The sequence below is a fragment of the Enhydra lutris genome, unplaced genomic scaffold, assembly GCF_002288905.1.
Source record: "Enhydra lutris kenyoni isolate GAN:26980312 unplaced genomic scaffold, ASM228890v2 scaffoldscaffold4, whole genome shotgun sequence".
NCBI classification, from domain to species: domain Eukaryota; kingdom Metazoa; phylum Chordata; class Mammalia; order Carnivora; family Mustelidae; genus Enhydra; species Enhydra lutris.
Window position 1 is genome coordinate 32,478,349 of NW_019154088.1, and position 23,679 is coordinate 32,502,027.

The 23,679-nt window shown below is 41.2% G+C and overlaps 1 protein-coding gene across 1 annotated transcript in view; it reads left to right on the plus strand.

The window, feature by feature from the left end:
• The window catches only part of LOC111138999 (neuronal PAS domain protein 3), an 847,735-nt gene that overhangs the window by 771,889 nt on the left and 52,167 nt on the right, over positions 1-23,679 (plus strand). Inside the window, exon 7 of the mRNA XM_022491075.1 lies at positions 9,987-10,105. Coding sequence (XP_022346783.1) covers positions 9,987-10,105 — 119 coding nt within the window. The remainder of the gene's footprint in view (positions 1-9,986; positions 10,106-23,679) is intronic.

Sequence of the window (23,679 nt, forward strand, 5' to 3'; positions counted from 1 at the left end):
ACTCTAGGGACTTTCTTTCCTTCCCATCGTGCCAGCTCCCATCCCTGGGAAAAGTTCCCGATCCTGAGCACTGCCTGGAAAGACCACAAAGCCACTGTAATTAGGGTACTCTAGAAAATTTGTGCTCTTAAAATTAAGCAACTTCCAGCCACTGTCAAGTCTTACTACTTATTTTCTGTCAGTCCAATTGCTTTGCCCACATGGGCTGCTATATCTGCTTTCACTTTCAAAATCCTCTCCTCTCCATGTCCTCTATTGAAATTAAGATGTTCAAGGCCATTCCCATCACACTTCTCTCTCTCCCCCCCACTCTCTCTTTTTTCTCTCACATCCTCCCTTTTTTTCTTCCCCCTCATTTCAGAGGTTCACTTATCTTTCTCAGTCACTGATTAAATATCCTTTAGGATTTAAATTCTTCAATGAGCATTTCCAGTGTATACACCTTTAAGTTCAGTCTTCTTGATCAGTGAACATGCTCAGGACCCTTTATTTTCATTACCAAAACTCACCAAAGAGAAGAAAGTCATTTATTTATTCAGTCTTCCTCCCCTTTCTGTCCTGAAGCTGCTCCCTCTGGAGTTGCTGGAAGAATGAACAATGCTGGTGGGTACATCCGGGGGCACTGAACACTCTGGACAATTGTGTCCACTAATTCCTCTACTGGTTTCCTACATGTTAAATTCTTTGTCTTTTATATAGCACTTATTTTAATTTTGGACCAGAAAAAAAAAACAAAAACAAAAAAGATAACATGTCTCTAGAATTGGTCACTAGGACACATCTATCTAAATAATGGTTTTCTATAAAGCCTTTTACCAACCCGATGTTCTGAAATTACAGTGTGAGGTGTGTGTGGCATCTTCACTCAGTTATCCACGTGAATTTCTGTCTTCTCCAAAGCGCTCCCATCAGTGAGCCCCCTGTGTCCATCCAACTGACCCTCACCCCACCTCGCTCTCCAGCCCCTTACTCCTCATTTCTCTTCTTTATAGGGTTCATCATTGCCAGAAGTTTCTACCTATTTCCCCTTCTCCAAGATGTAAGCACTTACATTTGCAAATAACTCTAGCTCGTTGTAGATACTCAGTATTTAAATAACTGAACAAGGACTAAGTGAGTGATAATAAAACATCTGACAGGTGCTTACATGGGCTACTTTAAAACCTCATCCTGTCTTTTAGGGTCGTGTGCTGAGTAAGGGCAAAAAGTTCTGGGGACAGGCCAAAGAGCCACCTTTAAATCCTTAAAAGGAGGTGATGCAATGTCTACAATAGCCAAACTATGGAAAGAACCTAGATGTCCATCAACAGATGAATGGATAAAGAAGATGTGGTATATATATACAATGAAATACTATGCAGCCATCAAAAGAAATGAAATCTTGCCATTTGTGATGACGTGGATGGAACTAGAGGGTATTATGCTGAGCGAAATAAGTCAATCAGAGAAAGACAATTATCATATAATCTCACTGATAGGAGGAATTTGAGAGGCAGAGTGGGGGTTTTCAGGGGTAGGGAAGGAAAAAATGAAACAAGATGGGATTGGGAGGGAGACAAACCATAAGAGACTCTTAATCTCAGGAAACAAAGTGAGGGTTGCTGGGGATGGCGGGGAGGGATAAGGTGGCTGGGTTATGGACATTGGGAAGGGTATGTTCTATGGTGAGTGCTGTGAGTTGTTTAAGACTGATGATTCACAGATCTGTACCCCGGGGGCAAATAATACATTATATGTTAATAAATAAATAAGATGCTCAGAAGCAAGGGTACTTTCAGGTTTGGTGGGGCTTGAAGCCCATAATATTTAATTCTTTAACAATAAAATTGCTAATATAAAATTTTGAAAAAAAGAAAAAATGAACCTCAAAAGGTGTGCTCCCAGTTGAGAGGCCTGCAGTTGACGTCTGTGTATCAATGGCTCAAATCACCGCCTGATTTGGCAGCTGGGTTCCATAACCACTTCTCATCCCACGGCACTGCTGTAGTCAGTCACAGAGCTTTAAAGGCAGAATGCATATGCGTGTGTTTGCAAGTGCCTTTGCCACCTGACTCCTGTCTATACCCCCATTTTACAACATAGTGTGTTGCCCACATTTGCTCCTGAAACGGAGATCTGGCCAGAATGCTCAGAAAATAAACATGGCCGTTCCACCCGGTCCTGGCAACTGGTACCCGGCCCATGGATGGGCTGCATGGGAGACTCATGTATATAAAATAGTATATTAAAGTAAACTTACAAAAGCAAAGAGCAATCATTGCAACCATAATTTTTTTCTTCCTCTTTGGGATTCTAATTTTAAAAGCATTAAAGGAGACAGCTGCTCATGCTGTGATATGCGCTAAACAGCCTGAAGGATGGAAAAAAATATATTTGTAGCTCATAATAACTATTGACCTTTCTGATATACAATGTTCTCTGTGTTAGCTATTCGGTTCTATCAACAGTGAAGATTGAACATGACTTTTTAATAGAAAACATGGGGTTTTGAGCTGCCTTCACAAAGGTGTTTACGTATTGTTATTTTGTTTTGTACTACAAAAGACCAAGTCCTGATGCCCTTTGTCTGACATCATGTTTGTTGTTTAAAAATAAAAAAAAAAAAAAAGAAAAGGAAAGGAAAAGAGAGAAAAAAGAAAGGAAGGAAATAAAAGAAGGAAACAGAAAAGGGGGGAGGGGGAGCCTCGATGTTATTGAGTATGTTTTATATGAGGAATTGGCTCGTAACCACTTTATAGTCGTGATAAAAGCATTGCCACACTCGATCCCATATGCAATATTGGTAATGGAATCCAACAGCATCCCGGGAGGATGCGCCATATTTCTCTCCCAGAATAGATCCCTCAAGTGACCACATTTATAGGGCGTCTCCGGTAAGATTTAAAACACTTGCTGGCAGCCTTCGTACAGCCTGTTCCTGGGAGTGCAGAGCCTGCTGCAGAGCGGGCCACACTGGATGCCCTGTACTCTCAAAGGCCATCTTTACACTGCCTGGGTTTTCCCCTTGAACTTTCCTGGGGCTTTCGTAGTCATGTACAGAAACACCCACTGGTAGCAGCTTGACTCTGACACTGAGTCTATGTCCCCAGAGCAGTATCATCCACACACCAAGTACAGAACAGCAGGCGGCAGCCAAACACGCTCCTCTCCCTCGGGGGACAACCTCACCGAGTAGCAACCCCTGCCAGGTGCAGGAAACCTGAAAGGCAACCTTATGCGTCGTGGTTCTCATCCCAGGCAGGCAGATATTGCCAGCGAGTGTGTGCTGACAGGTGGCATGGGTTGGCAGATTATTATTTTTTTCTTTCTTTATTTTTTTTTTTTGGCGGATGATCCTTAATGTGACTTTGAAAAAAGTTTATTACATCATTATTGAACCACAATTATTTTCACAGCTATGCTCTAGAGTTTCAGTTAATGATTCACAAGTTTCTAAACAAGGCTGAAGACTCACAACTGAGTGGGAGCAGGAATTGGCTCTAATGAGACTTAAATAAATTCAGGGATTTTTATTGTTGTTTTTTGGTGGGTTTTGTTTTGTTTTTTGGGTTTTTGTTTGTTTGTTTTTTGTTTTGTTTTGTTTTTGGTCATACTCCAGAGCAAGAACCGAAGCTGCTAGAGGCTGATTGCCGAGCCAGAGCTCACGGGCTGGAACTGCATTTGCATGGCACCCAAAGGGTGATGAAATGAGTGTTCACGGAAAATGGTGGGCACTGCCTTGCCTCCATGGCCAAGGATCTCAGTCTAGTCTACTGAAGCCTGTTCTCCCCTTCCAAGTTGCCTGGCACATGGTAGAGGACAGGTCAGTGGGATGAAGGCCAATTCTCAAAAACAGAACGAAGTATTCTCTAATTCTGGGGGAAATGGGGCCCGTCCTTTTTCAACTACCAAACCACATGGCTCAAAATATTTTGCAGAACATGCCTTGGAGATGAATACAATGAGAGGCGTAGAACTCCCTCTCCTCAAAAACAAATAAACTACAACAACAACAAAACACCAAGTCTTGGGCCAAGATGTTCCATGAGCATGGCGTGCCATGGCTTCTTAAAAGAAAGCATCTAACTATTTATTCTGCATGCACACGGAGTGACTACTTATGTGAAACACCATGCTGGGCACTTTCGGCTCCCAGGGTGAGGGGCAAAGGGAGGTGGGTAAGGGAGGCAGGAGGAGAGCAGGGAATAGATACCACATAATAGACAAGCAAGACATCAGGCCTGCCTTTCAAGATCTCCCAATCTTGTAGATGGCACTGTTGATAGCATCTTTTGTAAATTGCACATTAAAAAATCAATTGAGCATTTACCTTTGAAAACACAAACTCTGCTTAGAAAAATCAGCATCACAGGTAGAGTTTCTTGCATAAGTGAATTTGCCAGGTACAGGCACAGTGGGCAATGCATTCCTTCTCACTATTACAGGAGTTTTACCCATGTTGTTGTCACATGCCAAAACAAGGCCATGATTTTTCCAGAAAGAGGGTCGATGTTGGTGTTATATTAGTCATGTATTGTTGCATAACAAATCACCCCAAATATTTTGCTTAAAGCTATTTCACATGTTTTCTACAGGTCAGGAATCCAGTAACAGTTAATCTGAGTAGTTCTAGCTCAGGATCTTCCCTGAGGTTACGATGAAAATATCAGTCAGAGCGTAGTCATCCGAAGACTTGACTGGGGCAGAAGGGTCCATTTCTGAGGTCAGTCATGTGACCATGACTCACTAGGAAGCCTCCGTTCCTTGCAACACTGGCCTCTCCACCAGGTTGCCCAATTGTCCTCACAATATGGCAGATGGCTTCCATCAGAGTGAGTAGCCCAGGAGAGAGCCAAAAAGAACCCATTCTTCCTGTCGTGACTGAGTCATATTCCACCAGTTCCACCATTTGCTATTTATTAGAAGTAGGTCACAAAGTCTAGCCCACACTTCCTTTTGGAAGCAGGAATATTGAACAATTTATGCATTTTTAAATGACCACACTTGTCATCCTGGATGAATATAAAATCTGATGTGACACTATCTGTGAGACAAGATTTATTTACCACGGTTGTCCTACTGTTGGGAAACTAGGTTGGGAAGATCTTCTTACATGAAAGTCAGCATTTAACAAATAGTAGCTCCTGAATATATTAGACATAGGTAAATACATATATGTACTTATGTACATATATGTATACTTTTAAACTCTGAGAACAAGGAACCACCGTAGGTGGTAAAGGGGATGCAGTTTAGACTTGTGTCAGCATTTTTGCCCTGGAATGCCTAGCATAAGACATAAAATGAAGATTTAAATAAATAACTCTAAGGGCGGTATTTGGCAACATCATGACCTTTGGAGTCAGACAAACATATGTCATGTCTGTGTGCTCTTCCATTGACTATCTGGAAGACTTGGACAACAACATTTTTATATAATGAAGATCTAATATTTGTATCCAGTCAGTATGGGCAAAGTTATGCTGCAGTAAAAAATGATTCCAAAATTGTAACAAAAATTTGTTTCTGTGAGGGTCCACGCTATCTTATTTCCAAGACCCAGGCTGATAATAGGGCAGGCACCATCTGAAATGTTGACAGTTACCATGGCAGAAGGAAAGAGAAAGGACCTCTTTCTACGAAGAGACTGGCCCTTTTCAAAGATTCCACCTAGAAGCGACACATGACTTTGACTCACATTTCCTTGACCTGAGAAAGCCATAAGACTATAGATAACTTCCAAGGGGCTGAGGAAGAGCAGGAAAACTTTTGTAAGAAAAGAAACAACTTGCCACATACTTGACACCTACTCATTCTAAAGTCCTAAAATACATCAGTATCTAACAAAGCTAACAGAATACGACAATGAAACAATTTGGCTTCATCAGGGTAATTGTAAAATGAACCAATGTCTCTTCCCTTCTAAAAGGCCTTTTGGTTATTTGCACTTTGGTTTGTCCTGTATGCACAGAACCTATGAAAAAGGAGAGATTCATTTACGCAATGAAATAGGAAAAGAATATATTTAACTACATGTGTTAGCAGCATAGCCCGATACACCTCTCTTTCAAAAGGAAAAATACTTCTTTCGTTCACAACTGAGGAGCAGCCAAGTTTTCTCAAAACTTAATTTTTCTTGGCCTTCCCTCCTACAATCAGGATTTGGTGGCAGTTAGAAGGTTCTGACATGGGGTTGCACTGAAAACATTTATAGTGTATGAAAAAGAAAGCTCCTCTTTATGCTGGGGCCCCATCTATTTGCAGAGATCCTGGAAAAAATCCAGGAAGTGTTCAGGTGGACCTGGCCCTAGGATTAGCCAGTAGAACTAGATGGTTCCCAGCTACCCCCTCATCTTCCTCGAGCTTCCCCATCACCTCCTGCCCCTACATACTAATAAGGAAGCAGCAAGTACAGCTCTAGTCAGGGATTCATAAACAAATGTGAAATAACGCAGATATGATTTCACATTATGGTGGCATTTGCCAACATAAAAATTATTACAACTTTGCTATAAATTGTTCTGTAAATTTTACAAAATATGCAAAAACTGACATTTCAAGAGCCGAGATAACTTAGATTTATTAAAAAGTTGAGGCCCTTGAGATTCAGCAAAAGAGAGTCTATTTCTTTATCTCGCTTTGAGTTGCGTGGGTCTCGTTTGTGTTTTGTTTTCCAGCTCCTTGTTTATAATGCATGGGTCAAAACTGGCCCTATCTGGGCTTTGACCACTTAATCCAGTTTCAGCCATAAATTTCTCCTCTGTCTCCGGAAGCGGATGGAGCTTCTCTGAATCCCAAATTTCTTATCAGAGCACGCAGCAATCATGGCCTGCCTCAAAAAAGCTGACAGAAAAGCATCTGATCTCTAGAAAGCACTCTAAAATGCTTCTTTGGCATAGACTGGCCCTCCATCTCTATAGGGCACAGTCTTAAGGACCCCTCTCCTGCCACCCTGTCCTCTTCACACACACCCATACACACAAATACATATATGCACACATGTGTACACACACACATTCTCTATTCAATGCCACAGGCACATTGCACATCACCAAGGCTACATATACTCTCTCCTGAGAGAGCCCTCATCAAAATCTTGCTTCTCACCCGAGACACTCAGATAGCTTCTCTTGGAAAGCTACCACTGTTGCCTGTCACCTGCGGCTAACACATCTCTCACAAGAGAGCCGCCATTGTCAGAGCTGGGATAACCAGCGTGTATTTGCTAGCCCTTGAAGGAAGCACAGCCAAGGCCAGCGTGTGCTGTGAACGAGTTTGTTACGTGTCCCTTTGAGAGGGACAGCATGGCATGTTACTCCCACCCCACCCTCAGAACTAGAAAGTCATATGGAATGAAAAGGAAAATCTTTATCAGAAATCCATCTCTTTTCTAAGTTGCTGCCTCGCTTTCTCCTCAACTCCCCATTCCCCCATGGTGGGAAATAAAGCTCAAAGACCACTTTGGATCTTAAATCTCAGCTTCAATGGAGCAAAACCTGACCTTAGCATTCCTCTCCCACCAGTGGTCCTGGGTTTAATTACTGCCACCCCTGTATGTTTAGGCAATTACTGTTGTAACACAAGGTGGGGTGGGGGGGGTTGTTGTGTGCGGGGCCTCAGTCAGCCCAGGACATCGTGTTCAGCCCCCACAGCTCATACAAAGCTTGTCACTCAGCAGGAAGCAGCCGTGCCCATGAAGTGTTGTACTCCGCAATTCTCCGCCCTGGAAACAATAGTTTCTAATGATGCCTGAATTCTTCACTCTTCTGGAGTGAGGCAGTTTCTTTCTCCTGGGGTCACGGTACCCCAGGACCCTGGCCCTAAAATACATCTCACTTCTGCGGGAAGTTTCATTTTTCCTCAGCTATTGCGAACACGATCCTGCTGAACAGAGCTGAATTTTTAAGGCCGAGTTTGTGGTGTGGATTCTGATGGCTTCCCGTTAGTTCAAGTCTCTGAGGACCAGTGCCAATAAATGTGAAAGGGACAACAGTAGATTGGCATACTTTTCCATTTCCACCAGGATGAGAAACTGCTATAAATGAAGTCTAACCTTAAATGTATAATCTGTCCTTGGGAAGGGGAGGAAAGGAAAAAAAAAAAAAAAAAGGATATAGCATCTTCAAGCTCTCGGCATCCCTTACGAGAAAAAATTGGTTCTAAGGGTCTCTGATCTTGTGTTTTAGTAAAATAGAACTGCACGGCTGACTGACAGTTCTGATCTAAAGCATTTACGTTTAAGTTTTGATCTCTCTGCTTTTGATTAAAACTAATGAGCTCATTTAATTCAAAATGGGAATCTCTGATAAGAGAAATAAGGTTGATGTGATTGGATTAGAGGGGCAAATTAAACTCTTAGAGCAGAAGTTTGTGCTTATATAGTGTATTAAAAAGCTGTTGGCGTATTATGGCATGTTAGATGATGAGAAAAATTTCATAGTAATTCATATTTAATCAGAAGAAATGAAAGTACTAAATATAACATAGCTCTGCTTTTCCCTCGAGTGATAAAAAGCTGTACATTTAAAATGACATCAGATCCATGCTCTCTAAAACAAAAAAAAAAAAAAAAAAAGAAAGAAAGAAAAGAAAATCTTAAGAGAGACACATAAGAAAGGGATACTTGTCAGAGGCTCCCTCACCCCAGAACAGAAGTGCCACAAACATAGGAAAATATAGTCCTGTTTAGACAGGAGTGCTACAAGAAAAGCCACAGACCACAAACAGTAAGGTTTCTGTATTATAGGAGCTCCTATTCTCCCTTCTGAGCATTAAGTTTCACGTAAGAAATGGGTATTTCTTTCCCTTAGAAATAGATGGAATATGTTTCTTGAAGTTCAAAAGCTTGTTTTTCCTCTTTTTCTTTGTGTTTTAATAACTATTTTCGTACATGCTTAATTCTTACAAGTTCCTTTGTGACCCCTATTTCTTTACCCCCACCCCTCGTGGGTGAAAAACTTGTGAGAAAACTCGTGTTAGGCTTCTCAAAACAAATCTTGTTTGTTGTTGGATATATATTTTTTTAATTTTAGACTCAGAAAAATATTTTAAACTTTAAAGTACTAGTTTAGAAGAGTGAAATTAGACAGTATCGATTAGGCTTAAAAGTACCAAAATTAATTTCTTTGCAGGAAATCACTTAAATGGATAAAAATCCCTCAGAAGGCAGATTTATGTGGCCTTCTGGCCTGTTTGCAGAAAGATATTTTTATATCAACAAGACTGAAAACTACCCTTTTAAGTTTCAGAAGTAAAGAAGCATTCCGCTTAGTCTACAAATGTATGAAGCGAAAGAGTAACTGCCTCGCTTAAGAGAGGAGATGATTATTTGTTAATATCCTTTTCCGATGGGGGTGGAAGGCAAGCAGTCATTAGAGACAGCAGGGGACAATACTGTTGGTGGTTTTTATTCCTTTCTGTCTATACACTCCATTCTCAGCCCTCTGTCATGAGTCAGTTGAGAAGACTTAATGCTTTCTCAATCCCCACAACAAAGACCAGCTCAGGAGGGCAAGGACCCTGGCCAGGATAGAGTCCCATTGTCCTCCGAACTGCCCAGTGGGCAAATGTTACAAGAAGGGATTTGCAGGGAGAACAAAGAGCCAGAGATCCGTACTCCCCATCAGCAGCCTGCCTGCCTCAGTGTTGGTTGATTCTGTAAATCGATGGTGTCCTCCTTTCTCCTGACTACTCCATCCCTGTGCACCTGGCAAGCCTCGAGGGGTGGCTGCTGTTACTCACTTACTTAAGACCCTACTTGGGGAGCTGCTGGAATTTAAAAGGCCTCTCCTGCTAGAAACTGGAATGGAGTTACTTTGGATTCATTAATTTTTCTTTTTTATTTTCTGCAAAGTAAACATTTTCTAAATGAGGTAAATTGATTACTACGCTCTTAGCACCCATCAGTCATTTATTTTTAGTGAACTCAAGGATTGCACCTGAGCGGTAGCTGTGAGGGGCTGTGTAGACATCTAAATCATGTGTGTATATATTTTTGTATTCTTCAGTGGAGTCAACCAGCCCCAGTCTGCTAACCACTGACAACACCCTTGAACGTTCCTTTTTCATCCGAATGAAATCTACTCTGACCAAACGCGGCGTGCACATCAAATCGTCAGGATATAAGGTAAGCTGGGCTCTGGGAAGGGACATACTCCTGTCTCAGGTCAATCCTAGGTCATTTGCATCGAATTTCCTGGCTGCTTTGGGTCCATATAATTAATGTCTATGACCTTGAGCAGCCCATCGGGTTCTCAGTTATTTTCCTGTCTCAAGGTAGGGGCTTCATTAATCCTCTCATTCTCACTTCAGACTTTGCTGAGGCACTAAATCCCTCCAAAGAGTGTCTTTTCTTAAAACACTTGTTAATAATGCACCAAGGTCTTCAGCATTTGCTAGAAATTCCCTTTGATGGGGAAGGTGAGCCAAATTCACATCAGTCCTTAAGACAAGCGTTCTAGAATGGCTACTTGTAAGAATTCTGCTTCTCCCTTCAAATCCCCCCTTTCTCTGTAGAGGAAGACAGTCCATTTTCCTAACTTCTTGGCCATCAAGACTCACACACGTAAATAAGAAAATCAGGTTAGGCATCAGGAATCTTAGTTGAAATTATAATTATTGCACATTCAATCATACCTTAGCATCCATAGAATACTCAACATACAGAGCACATGTTCCTATAACAGCAAAGACCATGTCTGGAGTCATAATCTACATTATTATCGTTTTAAGGGTAAGGATACAAAAGCCTCCTAATCTCGGGAAATTCCACCATTTCGGTTACTATAGCAACATAAATTAAGACCTATGAAATTTATGAAATGCCTTGGGCAACCTGAGTCTTATCAATTTTACAACACACTAACCAGTCCCTCAAACAATATTTACTGTATGCAGGAGGGCACGCAGCACCCAAAAGTATGAGAGATGTGGCCGGCATGACCTTTTCCAGTTTGGGAATTGAGAGCATCTGATAGCTCATTTCTTCAGGGTTACCATAGCATTGTCAGGGATGGTTAAGAGTCATTATCATTGGTCTTAAAAACCATATATAAGTCATCAGAAACCAGTGGCCACCTATAAGTCAGAGTTGGGTACTTTCTTTGACGTGAATTCTTCAGTGAGAAAAAGGAAGGAGGTAGGGAAGCAGGCCCTTCCGTGAACGACCTTTCGCTGAGCTGTCCTACCATCTGAAGGGCAAATTTGGAGCATCCTTAACCTTTAACAGGATTGGAAGCAAAGGAGAGGCACCGGGCAGCTCCGTCTGTCGGGGCTTTACCCTACAGAGGCCCGTTACAAAGGGAGATGGTGGAGGAAAAAAAACCCCGACTCTATCCTTAGGACTATTTTTATTTTTCCTGCCTTACTGAACCCAAGATATTTATGAGTCACGACGTGTGTAGCATGAGCAAGTTTGGAATTCTGAAAGCAAGCTGTAGGTAGAGTGGTTAGTGTCACAGTAATGGTAGCAAGATTCAGTTTTGGCATTCCTGTCTCTAGAAGTCAAGACGGCTTCCTTTCACCTGTGTTCTGTCGGTGTTTGTGCGTCACTTTCAGTGGTTTTTACTGGTTTGTAGGTGGTGTGTCCCAGGAAAGAAGGGCGGGAAAGGTGAGGTATAGTTTGACAAAGCAATATTTAGTATACTTTGGTCTCATGAGATAATTTTTTGAACAATAAAAAATTATTGCTTTCACTTGACTAATGTGAGATCATAAGGTCCTGCACAATTTTGAATTTACAAGAAAAGTGGGCTGTCCAAGCAGAAAAATAGGCAAGAGAACCTGTAGCTTGCGTTCTCTCCGTGTTGTGGTTCGGTCAGCTCAGGACCGCTGTTTTTGCTGCCTGGCCTGAAACTGGACAAGCTCACTTCTTAAATACTCATAGATTGATTATTCATTCAATGAATGTCTCTTGAGTTCCTACTCTGGAGCCTGTTCTAGATCCTGTAACCCAGCATTAAACAATAAAAAGTCCCTGCTTTTGTGGTACTTAGATTCCAACAGCAGGCTAGAGTGAATAACAATAAATAAAAAGGTGATTTCAGATGACGATGATGTCCAAAACTACAAGGACTACCATAGCAGACGTATTACAATACGCTGGACATGGTGTGACATGCGTGTGTGAGCCCTCACAGCAGTCCCAGAAGAAAAAAATGTTCATTGTTTCCACTTTACAGGTAAAGAAACTAAGGCTAGGGGTTAATTAGCATACCCAATGTCACACATTGAAGGGAGACAGCTGGGGTTTGAACTCTGGGAGCCTGGCTCCACATCCCATGCACTGAACCACTAAGCTACCCTGTTATGCTGAGAGTAAAGCAAGATCATGCATGGGTGGCTGATGGGGTCCACTTTAGACAGAGTCACAGGAGGTCTCCCTGTGGAGGTGACATGTTACCTGTGAGTGGTAAATGAGAATAGACCACGATGGAAATGTGGAAGAACAGTGTTTGGGGCACCTTGGTGGCTCAGTCATTGAGTGTCTGCCTTTGGTTCAGGTCATGATACCAGGGTTTTGGGATCAAGCCCCACGCTGGGCTCCCTGCTCAGCGGGAAGTCTGCTTCTCCCCCTCCCACATCCCTTGCTTGTGTTCCCTCTCTTGTTGTGTCTCTGTCAAATAATAAAATCTAAAAAAAAAAAAAAAAAAAAAAAAAGAGAGAGAAAAAAGAATAGTGTTTGCAGAGCTCCTTGGGCTTAGGATTAAAGACACCTTGTTGTAAGAAGGCACCCTCGAGAAAAAAATATGAAAAAGTATCATGAGCACCAAGATTGGAAAAGAGAAGTTATTCCAGTTTCCATCAAATCCAAGCATGTTGAGGAAATCCTACTCCTTTGACGTACCCTGCTGGTATGTCTTTCTAAAGACACCACGAAGGTCTCCATCCAGTACCTTCCCTCCCACCCCAGGACTTTGAACACGTGAGTTGATTCATCCACTCTTCCCCCAGTAAGATGAATCGTCCAGCAGATCCAGCTCCCCCCCCCGCCCTGCCCCACGATGCACTTGCCTCATTAATTAACCGTGTCTATAAGTCAGTGGAAGAGCTGATGGGGAGCCCATGCCATGACACAGCTGAATAACGTCCCTATTTATCTGTTCGTTTGCAGTAAATAAATCTAACAGCTTATAAAACATTCAAATAAAACTGGTAATCACCCCACCACCACACAATAAGCACAAATAAAAAGAAACAGCGATGATAATTTCACCACGCTCCCAATATTCCTCTTAATTTATCACCATGGTTTGCTTTGTTCTTTTCCCGTAAAGCTCCGAGATGTTAAGCCGTGCCCAGTGCAGGCCACGATACTTCTCCCCATTTTTCCTGTGACCTCGGCACATAACACTTTCGACTCGGTCCATCACCTCCTCTGCCACTCTTTCTTTACTGTTGTTGCCACGGACCTTAACAGTGGCCGCCAAAGTGACATAACCTGTCAAACATTGACTCTCTGACAGATCCTCTGCCCTCCAGACCTGCCGCATCAGACCTATTTGATCTAACCCGTACGATGTTTAGAAACCTCCTCTGCACCAGGCATTCTTTGAATCTCACATACTGTCATTGTGCCCATTTTGCAGGTGGTAAAACTGAGCTTTAGTTGGGCTCAGTACTTTGCTCGTGTTCACAACATCTCTTAAGTAGCTACTGAGGAGCCAGGACTGACCAGGCAGTTAGGCTCCAGAGTCTGCCCTCTCCTACCCTCTGCTTCACTGGATAACAGATAGAGTCCAAAGACGAACTCGGCACCAGCTGAACCTCAGCATACAGAAAGTTCATCACAGTTTTTAAAAAGAAAATCCTCTGGCCTGATTAAGACCTTCTCTTGTGACACAGCACGTCCCACAGCCCTCATTTATGGAGATCTGCAGACAGTTACCTTCTTTCCAGGGATTCTTCACACCCACCCAGGGACCCAAGACCAAGAACTCTAGCCCAAAAAGTACCCCCTCAGAATCTGCAAATTCAAGCAGAGAGTGTGATGGAGGCTGCTCTTCCTTCCACACCCCAGGCCTCAGGAAAGTTGCCCTCTTGCCAGTGAAGCTTCCCAGCCGTGAGCCGACATGCAGTTGTCTCTGTCCTCATTTGCTTTGAAATCCACAGTAACACGTTATCAGGCCCAGCTGCTTTTTATGCCTCAGGGGCTTCTGGTGGTTTGGGTCCCATTGTCGGCCACATATCTTCGCGCAACACAGCTCTCCTTTAAATTGCATTGCCATCAGTATTCTGCCTTGATTAGGTCTATGTCTGGGGGAACTTACTAGGTATAGCACAGGGGGTAAAAGGAGATATGTAATCAGGGAAATTAGAGAAGTAAAGACTAATTGGGTCGCCTCCTTAGCTCCTGTCTTTGGAGGATAGTTTCTGTTAGCCTGGGACTGTCAGTTTTCTAATCTACTCCTAAATGCCCACCAGCATCACTGTCATTTCTGGAGTTTTTATCCACACACATGATGATGTCCTAACTCTGACGGCAGAGAGGAGCATCCCGGCTGGGAAAGAGAGACAAAGAGAGAAAATCTCTATCATGCTTATAGAATGCTGAGAATGTCTCTCAACTCACCACAGAGGTGAAAACCTTCCCATGCCGTGGGGTCTGGCTAGGACATATAGGAACAGATTACTGAGGAAGCAAAGGGGCATTTGGATTCTTCCCAAAACAAACAACAACAAAAACCCAGCCCCCATCCGGGATGATCTGAGTATGGATTTGCCTGTAGCTAAGTGTCCAACTAAATGATATCTGTAACCAGTCCAGGCTCCTTATGATATGAAGAGTCAGAAAGCGTAAGTAATAGAGAAAATAGTTTGTAGGTTCGCTACCTTATTAGGACTGCCGATATACCTCAGCTCTAAGAATACCTGTATTTAGACAGGAAGTAACAAAAGCAAAAAAATGAGAGGGTGCTAATTAGCTAAAGCAAATTCCTCTTCACCTTCTCTAAACACAGAGATGCCTTTTAAATTAGATCTTGATTGTATTTTTCAAGTTCATGGTTGTATCTGTTTTGTGGGAAAAGGCACTCCCCTAATTTTATTAGTAATTTGTTTTATTTGGGGTGTCATAAATCCCATTAATGATTTGATTAAATCCGTAGAGCCTCTCCCAAGGTAAATTCTTTTTGCATTAGGAAGTTCTTGAATCCCGGAGGTGAATCCAGTGATCTTGGGTTACAAAACCTTATTTAACAAGAGGACATCTTTGGTGTACTTATTAAAAAAACAAAATCCAATGAGTACACCTTCCAGAATGTATTTCACCAAAATTATAATACCCTCTTCCTTCCTCCTCATTTCTCCTTCCCATATATTCATTTTGTGTTAATACATATGGAAGTCCTATTGGAAAAAACATCAACTACTAGACTGCAAAAGTACAAAACCAAGAATTACATTTTGATCCCCTTATGCAGATAGAGATAATCTTCTGAAAAAGTGTTTCTCAGAAAACACTTTTTATAAAAATGATACCTGATATTAAAGAATGACATCTGTAGTGAAGAGTTATTTTCAGTGGTACATGGGTCTCTGTTTTCTCCTGTTCACTTAGGTGTGCAAGTTGCATCACTGGGACTTCAATGTCAAAATCAGAGCTAGCTCAGTTTTAAAGTTCAAGGCTTTTCATATGCAATGTATTCTTAATTGAACATATATATTGACAGCTCTCAAGATGATAGCAAACTAGAAAGGAATTATTATTCACAAGTTCAGTCACCTGGAATTCTAGTTCTTGGTTTGCTTTGCTGATAGAATCCATAATAGCTAAGATATTAACCTCTCTCTCTTGAGCACCTGCCCCTTCAATGTGCCGCCAAAAATGGTTGAATCCACCCACCCCTATTAGCAATGCTCTAGCTTAAAGCCTTTTTCTGGATCTACTGTGAGAAATTCCCAAATATCTCCCAGAAAATTCAGCTTCTCCATTCCATTCTGTACCCTGCTCCCCAGAATACCTTCCCAAAGCCTCAGTGATCTTTACTTTGTATCTGGTCCTAAGTCATCACTGGTTCCTAGTGTCAACATAATCAAGAATCTGATCCTAGCTTACCTTTTCTACCACCATCTCCGTCACTCTTTCCTGAAGCTACTATTACTGATGCTCTAGCAAAATCTGTCCAATCATCTTTCTTGAAATATATCAGCATAGTCACACTGCTATGCTACTGACCACGCTGTTTTCTTCTCCTAAAACACCTTTCCACCACACTTGCACCTAGAAAATTCTTACACAGCCAATATGGCACCACTCAAATATCACTTCTTTTTTTCTTCTCCCTTGATGCACCTCTTCCCTCCTCATCTGTGCTAGAATAGCATTAAGATTTCATTTAAGCTCTGTGCCTCAGTTTTCTCAGTATAAAATGAAGTTATAATATATAACCTGACAAAGTTTCCTACAGATCAAGTGAGATAATACATGCTCAACGAAGCATCTTCTCTCCTTTTATGAAGTACTATCATATAGTTTTATATGAAACTCACAATAATTCTTTTAGGTAATTATCCCTATTTTCCCAACATGAAGATAGGTTAAACTGAGGCACAGAAATATGAATTGACTTGTCTAAGGTCACATATGTGGCAAATAACAAAACAGAGAAATACCCAGATCTTCTGATTTCAAATGTCTTCCTCTTTCCAAGATACTATGTTGGATACTGGTTGATTTCTTATTATAGTTTCTTCCCTCAGCCCAGTATATACACTGCATGTAGTTGCTACTCAATACATGTTAGTTGAATTAAGTTGTATGTTCTCTTTTTTTCTGTGATAGCAATGAAAATGTTGACAGTACCGAGTTATCTAACACACCACTAGAGACCCTGCTACTTAACATTAGTGTCTTTTAGATGGAACCATTGGAATACCTATGAACCCAATGACCATACTGTGATCTGGTTCACATTCCCTAATCTTCTCTGCCAGGATGTTGTTCATCTTTACCAGCGCCTTACTAAAATCAGAATGGACCATATCGACAATGTTCCCTTGAACCATCAGTTGAGGATCCCATTCAGAAAATTAAAAATTGAATCGCTCTAACACCATTCATTCGTCATGACTTCATATTGGCATTTGGTGGATTCACCATTTTCTTTCTATTAAGTCCTTAAAGAATATTTTTCCAGATATTAACATTTTGAGGCTCTATCTTCTGAAAACTTGAACAATATTGGTGATATCCTGCCTTCTGGTACAACCTCCATGATTTCTCAAAGATTACTAAAAATAAACCAAGGGTAACTGTATGTAGTGAATTTTAATTGTACCAGAAGAACTGTAGCTTAGAGGTATGCCTAGCATTAATATGGGGAGCAGTGTGGTAGTGGTCCTTCTCTGGAGATTTCTAAGAGCATAGCTAAACTTATCAGTTAGGAGTCTCTCCTCCTCATCATCAATTGTGGACAGACTAGGTGCCATCTGGATGTTTCCCCCAGTATGAGATTCAGAGATGTTCCAGATGTCCAGACATACCAGTACTTCTCCTGAAGCATTTGCTTCGGCTTTGTGTTGTCTTGAAATGATGACTACAGTATTCCAAACTGCACAAAATCTAACTGTCTTGTCAAATCAATAGATGAATTTTCAGAGAGACCAAAAATTCTGTCAACCCATTCAGGCTTTCTAAGACTACGCATTTATTGCCTTTCAGTCAACCCAGACACCCAGAATAAATTGAAGGAGAAAAAATTTTCCAGGGTAGAACTTACAGGCAGAGGTTATCCTGATGAAAAATGCAAATAGAGGAGAGAACCAATAAAATCAAATTTTTAAAATCCTATTATCTCTTTTTACTCCCTGCTCACCTCTGCACAATTGTCCATTACAATGTGGTTTCCAGTGTCATTTTAAATACAACTGACATTGTTTCTGATCTTAAAGAATTTATTTCCCATTACCAAGGCATGACAGTAGTTCTAGCTCAGGATATGTCATTTCTGCCGGGACTTAATCAGCTAGCTATTTTACCAACTAGAGGCATAATCACTAGCCATTCTGTGAAGCATCTGTAAATTCTAAGTATGTCAGTAACTGCTGCCCAAGTATGTTGCTAACTTACAGGTACTTCATTTCTCATCATACAGATTTTAGAAAGAAGGCAGAAGTAAAGGCATCCCATCTTTGACTAATAGGAGATCTTTCAGGTTGGCTTTCTGAGCCTTTGGTAACTACAAATAATGCAAGTGATGATCATTTTCAAAATGAAATCTTTGATGCAGAAATTAACAACTCTTTCTGTATCTAATGTCTTAAACTAATGCCCTTCAGAATTATCATCAATGTCCCTATAAATATATTCTCAATATGGTAACTTTTTTTTAAATATAATCTCACTATTATAAGACTTTGGCCCAATAAAAAAGTTTTAAAAGGAAAAAAGATGCAATCTGAAGAACTAAGACGTCAATGCAAACACAGTTGATCACTTTCTGGACCCAGCACCGGATGGGAGAAATGCCCTAACATCAGGAGCCAAGGCCCTCAGTTGTTGTTTCCCTAGAGTCACCTCCTGCTACCAGTGGTCTCAAGTAGCAGGTGTTTCATTCTCCATAGATCAAGGGCTTCTAAATATCTTGGTCTGTTTGACTTTCATTACTTGAAAACTGCCCTACCGAATGGTGATTAAGCACAGACATGATGATGTCAGACAGTCAGGGATTTGGACTTAGTCCTGTCATTTCTAACTCTTTAAGTAAATCATTTAACTTGTTTAAGCATCTGTTTCCTCTCTTGTAGAGTCCCAGTAGACCCTCCTTCATGAAGGTACGGTAAAATAAAGTGAGATGATATAGAGAAAGTACAACCATAATGCCTGACCCACAGTAAGCATTCAATACATGTCCAGATGTGAGGTTTAATGTTTATGGAACTTGTACTGTGTGTTGATCTAGACAGTTCAAAATCTTAACTTCTACACCTCTGCACATGCACCTGTAACTGTGGAAAATAGTAAGTCGTTGGTAATATTTCAGATTGTCTCCTGGAAGTTATATGAACTCTGGAATAATAAATGATTTCTTCTGAATATAGAAAATGCATTTATTTCTGGGAAATTTCTCCCTGCTTAAGTGTCCTGAATATTGATTTGATTTTAAGAGACAAAATATGACTGAAATACGTCATCTGTTCCTTTAACAAAAGAAGCACATACCGCATGGTTTTCCTTGGAATTGATTTAGCTTCATGACAAGACTAATATAGCCCTTGAATGCAAGAAGTGAAGTAGGGACAGGGCCAATTTGATGTTGTTGATCTCTGGGATAAATGGCACTTCTAGGCTCCCATAGTCCATAGGGCTCTGTGGTTTGGTTCAAGTGTCTATATACACATAAACTGAACCCTCCGGGGAAGGCAAACTACCAGTGTGGCTCGAACCCACCCTGCCTCTCAGAACTACTATACAACTTTCTAGAAGGAATTGTATTGACTCATTCCAAATAAGGGAAAAGAGCCAGGAGTCTGGAGTTTCCAGCTTTTCATGTCATAATTTGCCCTGGGGGACAAGGAACTAGTCACATCTTTCCTCTTGCTCTTGGAATGCCCTCCTCCATCAGACTAAAAGAATGGCCCCTTGCAAAGTGCTTTGAGTTACAAGACTCTTACTTAAACAAAAGAATCATCTGTATCAGCATTTCTCAACCCTCTGCTGCTCTGGGTGTGGGGGTGTAGGAGTGCGGGCGTATTCTGAACTACCAGTGGGCAATGGATAGCTCAATGTTACCATATTGGAAGCATCACTTTCAACTCATTGCTGGTAATGGTTTTAGAACCAACCCATATAAGCTATTGCTGGACTGAGTGCAGTATTTATACCTTCATTTCAGGGCTTTTGTACCTTCTTTTTATTCTCTCTGGAGTATAAGTTGCCCTCAGATACTCCCATGGGTCACATCTGCATTTCATTCAGATTTCTGCCCCCTTGTCACTTCCCTTACCACCCCATCTAAAAATAACTCAGGCATACATACTGTACCCCATCATCTGCTTTATCCTGTCTTATTGTTCTTCATAGCACTTAACACAGCCTGACACCATGTCATAAATTTATCTATATATAGTTTTTCTCCTGATCATGGTGCAAACTTAGCTCCCACAAGAGTTTTGGTGACATAATAGAAATTCAATAAACATTTGTTTAAAAGTGAATGAACCTTGGCTAAAATAACAAATCAGGAAACGACAGATGCTGGCGAGGGTGTGGAGAAAAGGGAACCCTCCTACACTGTTGGTGGGAATGCAAGCTGGTGCAGCCACTCTGGAAAACAGTATGGAGGTTCCCCAAAAAGTTGAAAATAGAGCTACCCTATGACTGCAATTGCACTACTGGGTATTTACCCAAAGATACAAATATAGTGATCCGAAGGGGCACCTGCACCTGAATGTTTATAGCAGCAAAGTCCACAGTAGCCAAACTATGGAAAGAACCTAGATGTCCATCAACAGATGAATGGATAAAGAAGATGTGATGCAACCATAAAAAAAGAAAGAAAGAAAGAAAGAAAAAAAGAAAGAAAGAAAGAAAGAAAGAAAGAAAGAAAGAAAGAAAGAAAGAAAGAAATCTTGCCATTTGCAATGATGTGGATGGAACTAGAGGATATCATGCTAAGTGAAATTAGTCAGTCAGAGAAAAACAATTAAAATATGATCTTTCTGATATGAGGAATTTGAGAAACAAGACAGAGGATCATAGGGGAAGAGAGGGAAAAATGAAACAAGATGGGACCCGGGAGGGAGATAAACCATAAGAGACTCTTAATCTCAGGAAACAGACTGAGGGTTGCTGGAGGGGATGGGGGTGGGAAGGATGGGCTAACTGGGTGATGGACACTGGGGATGGTAGGTGCTATGGTGAGTGCTGTGAATTGTGTAAGACTGATGATTCACAGACCTGTACCCCTGAAACAAATAATACATTATATGTTAATAAAAAAATAATAGTAATAAAAACAAAAAAATGAATGAACATATAAATATCGGTCATCATTTGTATGAAGCCTAGAATATATTCCTTTCTTGGGTCAGGGTGCTAGTTCGTTTAAAGGGAATTTAGAGATGAGACTATGAAACCACTGGAATTATATCACTTTTTGAGTTTCCAGGACCTATTGCCAGGAAGACACACTGAAGGTTTCTTCCTTTTCCTTTTAAAAAGACTGTACTCATGGTTGACATACTCTATGATATCTTTTTCATGCTATCATATTCAGTTTTTTAAAAATCAACATGTATTTAACTTGTACCCCACTTGTACCCAATTCTAGTGGCTAGAACTCTGGAAGCACAATCAAGAGTCACTTGATTATTACTTGGTTCTGAATATATTTAACAGTCCTCAAAAGCCCCCTGTCAAATGTCCTTCAAACTCATGACTTCTTGTAGAAGTCATGAGAACAGAGTGGCTTACTAGGGGCACACCTGGTGAGAGGAGTCAGAAAATTTCATCCCACGCCAGTGCATTGCTGTCTGCTCGCTTCACAGCACTGGACAAACAGACTGATCATTCTGGGCTCCTGTTTCCTTGCTGGAAACAAAGGAAACAATCAGATTTGCCTCCGGTGTTCTTTAGTCCTGCGTTGGTTGAAATTGCACACCCTTTAGCTCTACTCGCTACATTAGAGTGAAAGTTCTTGCGACTCTCAGGGTGGAAGCTGCCAGGAAGTTCTCGCAAAAGCTGCCTATAGTTACCAAGAGCTGCCATATTGTCTCATAGTCAGTGCTGCTTTGAGAATCTCAACTCTTCAGGGAAACGCTTAGCCAAATCTTTGCCATAAGGGAGAAGGGGCCTGGGGAAGATTCTGTAATTCTTAGATGAGCTTTTGTACTCTGTTCTACGTAGAGACAGAGAGACTACACTGAGCAATCAAATGAGATCCCAAGTTGAGCACAAGAATAAAATGGTGCTTTGAGAGTGTCTCTCTTTCCTTATTCCATGAGCTGTGACAGATTGTTTTCCTTACTCACCTTAACACAATATGTACTCACCCCTCTTTTTATGCCACATAGCACACATTTTATGTTCTTATGAAATTCATTTCTCTTCCTTTTTAATTTTTTTTTTTTTTGCAGTTGGCTTATTGATGACCATCTCTGTCAGCGTTGTCTGAAACGGTTGTAAGTTTCCAGTTGAAGGGAACTGCAACTTTTAACCTTCCCGAAATAGCCCTGCAGACAGTTAAGCCCTAGGTAAATGTTCTTTCATGCTGAATGGAATTAACAATATAATTGTCAAATCCCTCAAAGAAAGGTATCACAGAAATGGAAAGCATTCTTATTCTTGAATTGCTGTTTTGTTATAAGCTATCTTCTCTATGAAACGGTATTTTTTCCCCCTCTCTTTCCACTGGAAAGATCTGAAGAATGATACAGTTGGTTTGAAGACCCATGTACCCAGATCCCAGGCACCTTGGTATAGCCAAGGAATGTTAGGTTCTGTGGATTTGATCTTTAAGACACAAAAGTGGCAGTGCCCAATACCTCTGCATTCTCGATCAAAGGGCCCTTGGGTCAGCCACTGTGATTTAAAACCCAGAGACTGACATGGACTGATAGCAAGCCAAGTGAGTAGATGGAAAGGGAGTATAGCCCAGAGCCACTAGACCATGCTGCCCCTCTCTCACAGAAGGCTGACAGAAGCCTAAGGCTGGAGAGGCCCCTCATCCAGTCCTCCCTTCCACACGGGTCTCCCCTTGCGAAGGCATCAGTGGAAGTGTACCACAGCAGCTCATGAGACATTTGGGGCCCCCACAGAAGCTTTTCCCTCCTACATACATAAATCATACCTCCTAATCATGCCATCCAGTCCTAAAAACTTTAAAAGGATGGTGTTCTGTGAGTGCAAATTCATGGCACCTGCTCTTGATTTACTTCCTGCTTAGAATAATTTTTACACAGCTGCAGGATCACAGAGTGACTCCGTTCACCGTACCCAACAGTGAGGCTCAGACGAGAAGGGATATGTTGGGTATTTGGGTTATAATGATTTCAGCTATTCCTCTTTTTTTACAGCATCATTAGTAATCTGTCATTCTAATAATAATAATTCCCTTTTGACATCATGGAGGTAAGAAGAAATCATCACTGACATCAAAAATGAGGTGATATTTCAGCAGTATTATTTCGCTGAAGATAAAATGGAAAGCTTTATTACTCCCCATGCCTTTAAAGAAAGCTGAACAAGGCATATGCTGACCCTAGAGCTTATCTACTTCAGTTCCTTCCAGACTGATATGAAATAACTAATTTTAATTGTTCCAACTAGAGCTTCAGAATGTGGTTTTCCCCCAAAGCTTTACTTCCACATAATGGAAACTTTTTCAAAAACAAGCTTTAATCAGATCATAATAAACTGGGAAATCAAAAGACAAGTCCATTGTAACCAGAAATGATCTGTAGTTTTCGTTCTTCAGCATCACCTTTTGTTCAAAACATTTAGGAATTGATTTCACTCAATCCTGCGGTCAATACTGATTGTGTGCCTGTTGTGTAAATACACACTTTGCTGGGTACTGGGAAGATAAAGATGGATAAAATAGAGTCCTTGGTCCAGAGGACAGAGTCTAGACTGAGGCAGGTGCACAAAGAAACGTGTGCTATGGTAGAGATATGTGCCAAGGGCAATGGAATGAAGTAAGTCATTCCATCTGGTGGAACAGGAGAGCTTCTCCAAGACAGAGTCATTTCAGCCAGTTCCTC